At 37.6% G+C, this 9203-nt stretch overlaps 1 protein-coding gene across 1 annotated transcript; it reads right to left on the reverse strand.

Annotated features, from left to right (window-relative positions):
• Positions 1 to 2656: 2656 nt before the first annotated feature.
• LOC121426628 (histidine protein methyltransferase 1 homolog) lies at positions 2657 to 9001 on the reverse strand. The gene is made up of 6 exons (XM_041622990.1): positions 8998 to 9001; positions 8405 to 8568; positions 6461 to 6597; positions 6057 to 6155; positions 5336 to 5451; positions 2657 to 4468 (listed from the first exon to the last, which is right to left on the reverse strand). Exons 1-6 carry the CDS (start codon positions 8999 to 9001, stop codon positions 4401 to 4403), a joined length of 588 nt encoding a protein of 195 aa, XP_041478924.1. The 3' UTR covers positions 2657 to 4400.
• Between the last annotated feature and the right edge of the window lie 202 nt (positions 9002 to 9203).

Consider the following 9203-nt stretch of genomic DNA (forward strand, 5'->3'; position numbering starts at 1 on the left):
TCGTGCTCTTTTTCCTCTTCATCATTATCATCATCGTCGTCATAGTTATCATCGTCATCATCATCGTCGTCACCCTCGTCATCATCGTCATTCACCATCATAACATTTCATCATTAAAATTTCATATCTGACTTCAAGCTTTCTTTGTAATATGTTGATATAGTCAAACAAATCGTGATTGTTTTAGACAATTTATTCGATTTTGTACTTTTGGTTGCAATTTTTGAAAATTACTTTCAACACATGATTTACTACAATCTTTTACTGAAATATATACTTTATGTAGTACAAAAAATGTTTTATATTTCATGAATGATTTTAAAATAAGAACATGTAAAATACACGAATATACAATATGAAAGAAGAGAGAATTTAAAGAAATTATTTAGACCATAAAATTGACATTTTACAGAGCATTTAAAAAATCAATTTGTAAATGAAAGACAATAATGAAAGCTCGATGTCCGAGCTGAAATATGTTTTGTATATTGACTTTAAAACTTGATGTTCTAAGCTCCATGTCAGCCTATAGAGCACGATATGAATATCAAACAGACAATGCGAGCGCGAGCAAACATTTATTTAGCGACATAAAGATTTTTTTTTTTGGGGGGGGGGCAAGTCTTCCTCTCACTTTATCTTTTTAACTCATCTTCTCTCTTCTTTTTCCTCCTCTGTTTCCCCTTCTTTTTTTTTGTTCCGCCAATAAAAAAAGGGGAGGGGGCTGGATCTACCTATCATCTGTGCTCTCATTGTCAGAGAAATATAACACTTTAGCAAAAAATGAAATTGTGCTGTAACTCTTTTTTTTCCCAGCAGAATATTTTTTGGGGGAGGGGGCCGGGGGCGTGCCCCGGCTCCCCCCGTAGATATGTCCCTGGCTCTGGAACGGAAATTTAGGCTGGAAATGGGGGTCTCGACCGCGGCACGTAGGTATTATACATACAAAGTGCCCCCCCCCCCCCGCCCCACCCCGGTATTCAATATGAATGCGAGGAATCCATCTGGGGACTGATAGCGGGGTTGTTACGGTCTTAAACTGTAAACTCCTGCTATAGTGTAACTCGCTCCCTAGCTTATTGAAGATGTGTCCAGTGTATGCACGCACTGCCTCTGTGTTGCTTGGTACTATTTGTTTGTACACCAACGCACCGGATGCACGCATAGGATCCACTGCATGCACAACGTACACGATCGCCTATGATTTGCTCTAAATGAAAAATATGCTGCAGTTTTTTACAAGGTTATTATATGTCTTAGATCTCTTTTATTTTGTGATGAGAAAGATGTGTTTTTTAACGGACTACAACCCCCATCCCAAACTTAAGTAGTTGGAAAAAAGAAATATACAGAGTGTTTGTGCTGGAATATTTTTGTACTGAAGTGATTTTTCGCATAAACTACCCATTCACTGTGCGCTCGTACATTATATTTGCAATAGAACACTTTTACGCGAACTTACCCGACGAGTTACACTATAAGCACGATTCGCTTAAAGATCGTAACAGCGGTTCCACTGGATGTGAGCGAGCAGAAGTATTAGAAGTGCTTCCATCCTCCCTTGCTCCCACCCTCTCGCTCTAACACACACATTGCGACACACACGCACCCTCATGCACTGCCATCCGCGCATCCCCACTTTCTCAGTAACTCGATCTCTTAACACACACACTCACTCTCACGAACACACCCTCAACCCTCACCCACAAACACCCATCACGCACACACACGCACCAACACATTTGTGCACACCCCCCAACTTCCTGTATCACTCAATGAACCAAAATGTCCAACACAATGGGTGTCATATCTCGAATGGTATATTGAATGACCACAACTTAATTCAGGGGCGGTATTCTGAACATTGTCTTTTCTCCATATTTTATCTTATCTCAGAGATATGACAAAATCGGTATTCTGGTGGATGTCATAACTTTTGTCACAAAAATTGTCATAAATTTTGTCTCTTCTCTTTAGCGCGCAGCAAAAATACGCGGCTTTAAAGGCGCGTAATCCTTTTATACAAGCAAAAGATCTGACAAAAGTTATGACAGGGGGTAGCAGTCATAAATTTTGTCATATCTTTTAGTACCAAATATCCCGATACCCTGCCGACTGAATGTCAAGCAAACAATTATATTATTTAGATTAGATTGTGGTATTAGTTTCACTCATCTTCCATGACAATTTTCAAAATTATTTTTTCATGCTACAATTAGTTAGGCCCTACATATTTATTCCTCCTTTTTTTCTCTGTTTTCCTTACTTGCATACTTCTCCTCTAAAATTCTTCACAGCTCCCTGTCTCTCTTTGTAATTAAGCGCATCAATATACGCGTAGTTGCGCGTTGCCAGCAAGTGTTTTGGGGACACGCCCTACTTGCCACGGGGCTTTCCTATTGGCTAGAAGGGCTCCAACTGGGAACTAACGATGATTTTGATTGGTTTGCTTCCGAAAAGATGGGTGGGAACTTTGAGGGATATGACAGGGAAAAGACAATGTTCAGAATACCGATTTGTGACAATCATAGCGGTGTCACATCTCGGAGAGAAATGACAAAATTTATGATAAGTTATGACAGAGTTACAGAATACCACCCCAGCTTTTCTACATTACACCAAAGCAGAAAGAGAAAATATTCAATGCTAAAATAAATAGGATTATGAGATATGCATTCACGGAGGAAGAATCTGGAAAAGGGGAAACAGTTTTTTTTTAATAAATGCACACAAATACCATATGGCATTTAAATACATATATTATTTATGTAGGATAAAAAGGCACTGTCGATAAAACTGTAGGAATGCTGCTCACATATGGCGTCACAAATCAAATGATTCAAATTCAAATAACTTTTTAATTCTTTGATGGATTTATTTAAAACCTTCCGCATTATGTCTTTTCTGCTATTTTTACAATAAAATTTTTGTCAGGGTTAGCTTCCCCTTTAAGACCATCGATATCCATGAGCTGGATGGGGCTTGTGTGCACGCTCGCACGCAATTAAAAAAAGTGTGGAACTCTGTGCGCGCTTGACCTTTTGGTCGGGAGTACTTTGCCAATATTTCCGGTGGTCTGAAAAGAGCGCGTGGATATATCCGAGTGAGTTAATATTGTTTGGAAAAATACCTGACATATGGAATTCCGTGCTTATTTTGCTCATTTATCAGAAATTACTTTTTCTCCAGAGCCATTTCGCCCTTTTTTTTGCATTATTTTATACATACAAAACTTGGGTGGTCAATTCATTGGATTCTGTTCAAACACATTTTGAGATCAAATCAAAACTGGTATTCATCTTTTAACCTATGTGGGTCCCGTTGCAGAAAGATTGTGTTTAACCAAAAAGTTCAGTCTCTGACAGCAACATCAGTTGTTCCGGTGATTTAGTGGGGATGGTAGTCAAATGTCAGAATTTTTTTTGGCAAATCCCCAGAAAAAAAAGGTTATCCTGTCTAATCATCACATTGCTTCTTTCTTTGAGTTTCAAATGCACCGCTGATCTCCATTTCTTTTTATCCTTGGCACAGTCACAGTCCATTACTCTTTGTCAAATCTGGCACTGCTTCAACTCGATATGAGACTGTCCTTCAAACATTTTCTTTTTAAATCTCCGACAGAACACCCGCTGACAGCCTGTGCTCAGGCTTCCTCATTCCAAAAGTCAAGGAGATGTGTTCATGGATACGGCATCATGATCATCCCAAGAACCAGTGATGATGGCCTGGTGGTTGCGTCACTGTCCTGCAAGCATTAAATGGCAGGTTCAATATCCTGCTGGTTCCAAGATTTTTTTTACTTTTTTTCAGATCGAAGATGCCATTTCATTTACAGGGTGTACGCCAGGTTGCCGTTTCATAACGCCTTGCTATAGTAACAAATGCAGAATTTCTATAACAAATTTAACGTCAACCAATCAGACAGAGAGATTTCAGTAGCTTTTAACTGCTATTGCATATTCGTTCTTATAACAATTTTATGAAATGGAACCTAGAAATGTATTTAGATCATCAACCTCGGGTTGTTTCACTTTCAGATGTGACGGCCCAGGAGAGTCACATGACCGTTGACAGAGAGAATCTTATCATGTGCAGTCTAGTCACAGTCCTCCTGAAACGCAGATTGCATCTACACATTCACATGAGTATTAGTAGGGTGGTAATGATTCATCAACCGACTTCTAAGAAAGCTACCGAGGATCAAAGGTTTAAGATCAGCTCCGAGGGACTTGGAAATGAGAATAAACGAATTGGCTTTAGTGCACTGTGTTGAAATCTAAGTGGATTGCAATACGTACCAACCCCATCTTCTGACTGAGATATCATGCCTCCTCATTCATCATGGGCAAGCATGAAGACAACCAAATATCAATTTCAAGGAGCAAACAAATAACAACCTGCTATGAAGTTTTGACTTCCTTCCTCTCCGGCTGTAATAATCGCATTTCGAGTATCTCTCTCTGCACTCCTGCGAAAGAATTTGGAGAAAAATGAAATCAGTTTCACTGAGAAGAAAAATCCATTTTATTTTCATTTCATACAGACCAATACACAATTTCTTTCCCCATCTTTCTCTCATTTAATATGAGTCATGCCTGCTAAAATAATGTTCCTATTTGTTAATATTTTATTTGTATCTTGGTAGACTCTCTTCTTAATTAAAAAAATTCTCAATACAGAACTCTCAAATAAATCAATCTGTGAGATCATCATTGTTCTTACCTGATTATGAATAAATGTTTAGGAAGAATGTAATAAACACAAAATATTTCATTACCTTGAAAGGTGTGCATGAGTGGCTTTCAATAAATCAGAATAATTCAAAGTAAGGATGATTTCACAGATTTTTTTGTGAGTCAAGCAATGACTGATCATGTTTCCTATATTTTTTCAGAACTTTACTGAAAATAAAATAAAAACAGTTCACTTTAATGAAGACTTGTAACATGGTGCACCTGCAAAGAACTTCACCCAATTTTAATAAAATTATATAATTCAACTTAATGCAGTTCTTGTATCATATCACATCATGTCATAACGTCCCTATGCACTTCCAAAGCAATTGGATATTATTACCCTGACTTAAGCCCTGCAGACTTTTACAACACGGTGGCATATCAAGAAATAAATTCCTGCCAGGTACCCATTCATCTCACCTGGGTTGAGAGCAGCACAATGTGGATGAATTTCTTGCTTAAAGAAAATCACGCCAAGGTTGGGATTCGAACCCATGGCCCTCTGTTTTGAAGTCAGAAGACAACTCCACTGGGCCAGAGTGCTTTTGTAATTAACAGGTATGGTTAACAAAGAAATGAAAATCATATTTTGCTCTTACCCTGCCTGATAACTTTAGCAGATTCTATCTCAAACTCTCCCTTCTCCTTTACAAACTCTTCAAACTGCCTTGTTCCGCCTCCTACACCAAAGTAATGCGTCTTAGCAGCAAGATATCTGTGGCTAAAGTTAAGGCCAAACTAACAGTTGCAGCAAATAATTTCATGTGAAAGTCTTTGTAACAAAGTTACTTTTCGTCATATCACTGTGCCCCCAGTCACCTGTTGGGGCTTGTAGATTCTTTGGTTATTTTTTTCATTTAATATTAACCTTACAAGCTTTCTTGGTGCCTTTTTCATTATTTTTCTTTTCTTTCCATGTATGTTATTTTTGAGTCTTGAAAGAAAATGACCCCCCCCCTAGATAAAGACATAGGGCAGAAAAGGAATACAGACAATAGAGATCAAAATCACCATCGCAAACTCTTACTCTCTTAGCTGATCCCACCATTTCTTTGGGAATTCATTATTATCATCATCATCACCACCATCATTATCAATCATCATCACCACTATCACCATCATCATTATCATCATCATCATCGCCATCATAATAAACAACAGCGTCACTATCACCATCATCATCCTCATCACCTTCACCTTCATTATTATCACCATAATCATCATCATCATCATCATGATAATAAAATCTTATTGAATACATACACTGTGTACTTCTCAGTATAATGACCAATAAATTTAACTAATTTATTCAAAGGATACACTATGCCATTTGGTTTGAGTAAGTTTCTGATAATGTTGTAAAGCCTGGGTTGTGAGTCTAAGCTGTATATGGTCTCTGAAGTCAGAATAACATCATACCTACCACAGTGCATAGAGATTAGAATACAAATTGTGGCATATAAATAATGAGAATTAAAGCAATCAATTAGGTTTGGCCGAACCTTGATCTTTGGAATAGCAACAGCCAATATTTGGAAAAACATACTAAACCTGGTAAGCACAGTTCGTTAGTGAAGGTTCCCTTATCTAAATTTAGGCTATACCGACCAGTGATCCATTTCATAAAACTCGTTACAAATTTGCAATAACAGTTAAAAGCTACTGAAATCCTTCAATCTGACTGGCTGATGGTAAATCTGTTATAGAAATTGTGCATATGTTACCTGGTGGCTCCCTTCAGTAATAGATCTTGCACTAAACTCCAATCCCCAGATAAGAAAAGACATCTTTCTTTGTAGACCTCTGGTTTGGTGTTCAGTTGGACGTTTGGAATGGTCAAAAGTTCCAAGACCTCTTCATTCTATGAGAAAAAAAAAAAAACAAAAGCAAATACTAAAATCGCTGAACTTTGGGGCTGAAATGTAAAGAAAATGGAAATATCATCCCTTTTTTCAAAATTCATTTCTTACTTGCATTTCCCTCTGAAGACTAAGTGGAAAAGCTTCAGCATGTTGAGTCCATACTCTTCATTTTTTGTTTTAGACTTTTCCCGGGGGGGCCACTTCCATTCACGAGTGGATACCATGCGCGACCATGGGGTCTCGAAAAGCACCCTAAACACGTAATTTCCATATTCTGAAAATGCACCCCTTAACAAGTATTGGCGTGTGAAACCCTACCCTTAACAAGTATTGGAAACAAAACGATACTCTTGGCAAGTATTCCCTGAAATGAACCCCTAAACAAGTACAGGAATGTTTTATTGTTATGGGTCCTTTGGTTGTCGGCTTTACCTTATTTGGTTTAGTACGACCCCACCTTCTACACCTCGCGCAAATCGGACTCTAAACACGTAGTGTTGGGGCAAAAAGGACATCCTTATAAAACATTTTAATTTTGTTTTATCATCCACGCTAATTCGACCCTAAACACGTAATTTTACTAGCGAAATAGATACCCTTTTTTCATTTTTTTTGTGTTTTTGACACCCTTTTCACGTTACGTACGTAACGTGCCCTATCGTGAAAAGGACATCCTTTTTACGTGTTTTTTTGGTCGCGCATGGTATCCACTCGTCAATGTAAGTGGCCCCCCGGGAGACTTTTAAAGTACCACAATTTTGAATATTTATTTTGGTAATACTACAAATGCCAGCTTTCATTAATCCTTTTAAATCTCATGTATCAGAAATCAATAAAGACTAATAAAATATTTTTAATAAGTTACACATTTGTCAATTTGCATGTGAAAACAGTGGCTTCCATCATGTTGCTAATTAAAAATAGATAATTATTTCTATTTAGACAAGGCATTGAACAAAAGATAATATAATTTTACTTTGTTTATGCAGAAATACAAGGGTCACTGTTGAAGGTGAAGGAAATGCTCATGACCAAAAGCGTATACATTCGTAATTCCGAAGCTTCGTTATTCCAAAGGTTCGGATATTCCGAAGGTTCGTTAATCCGAAAATGAAATAAGGTTTGTTGTTCCGAAGGTTCGTTTATCCAAAAACGAAATGAGGTTCGTTGTTCGTTTCGTTTTCGGACTAACGATCCTTCGGAATTACGAACCTCATTTCCTTTTCGGATTAACCAACCTTAGGAATTACGAACCTCATTTCCTTTTTGGATTAACGAACCTTCGGAATTACGAACCTCATTCTGTTTTCGGACTTACGAACCTTCGGAATTACGACTCTCATTTCCTTTTCGGATTAACGAACCTTCGGAATTATGCCACAAATATTAGGATTAACAAACCCTTTTTCGTTTTCGGATTAACGAACATCGAGGTATAAGTAATTTACGTGTTTCGGAATTAGGAACCTTCGCAATTACGAAGTGTAACCAACCAAAAGCATGTAAAGGGCAATTTTTTTCAAGAACAGGCAATGTAAGCATATGAAATTGACAAAATCAGCAAAGTGTACTCTTCAACCCTCTCACAATGGTGAAATATTAGAAGCATTATTTAGGATAGGGAGAGCATGACGAGATATTTGTTTGAAGGTACTGTATGGAAGGATGACCACCGGTACTTGTTTTAAGTCCATTTTAAAAGCCCTCTACGATGATGATTCCACTTTGTAATAACAGAGCCTGATGATGGAGAGTTACATGTATATGTATAATAAAAGGGTGTATCAAATAATCTGATAATCATACATAGTCTTGAAAATGGACAGTAGCTCCTTTCTGTAGAGAGTAGATTCCTGGTAGACCTGCTCCACATCCAAGCTCCAAGATGTTTTGACCAGAAAAAGATGCTGGGTCCAGGTCCTGCAAATACTGGACCAAGTCTAAGGAACATTCCCAAACTTTCAGTCCACCTGTATGTCCCAAAAAATAAGTCGAAAAGTCAACTTTTCACATGGTTGTAAAATATAGCAGAATCTGCAATCAAATTCTGCATATCAAATAAGTTCATTGTATAGCCTTAAAATATTGCCTATTCCAAATGGTTGTGCACACATAAATAATAACTAAGCGGACCTCTCGCCCATTTCTATTCTGTGCACAAATCTATCAAACTCACAATCGCATTTGCAGATATATAAGAGTTCCCCCTTGGAGCTCTTACGGTTAAATTGCGAGAAAAGGTTGAATGTACTGGGGGGGGGGGGTGCAAAGGTAAAAAAAGATGTTTAAACACATATTGGGTGATAGGTTTTGAGTTGATTTTTTGGTGTACAGCAAGACAATTACCTTACAGCACTAAACTTCAAAATGAAGACAGTCCAGTCGCAAATCTCACTCACTCATTAGCTATCATTAATATAATTTCCATCAATGGTGTAAACTCAGATTAGATATTTGAGCTAGGAAAAGCAAGCTGAATTGTGCTTTTGACATCAAAGCCAGCACCATCAGAATATTTGAATTCACCAAATACACCCGTTCAAATATAGATTAAATTCTATGGAAATCACTGTAGTAAAAATCACTGTAGTAAAGTGTCTTTGCC

The sequence above is a fragment of the Lytechinus variegatus genome, chromosome 13 (genome assembly GCF_018143015.1).
Source record: "Lytechinus variegatus isolate NC3 chromosome 13, Lvar_3.0, whole genome shotgun sequence".
NCBI lineage: Eukaryota > Metazoa > Echinodermata > Echinoidea > Temnopleuroida > Toxopneustidae > Lytechinus > Lytechinus variegatus.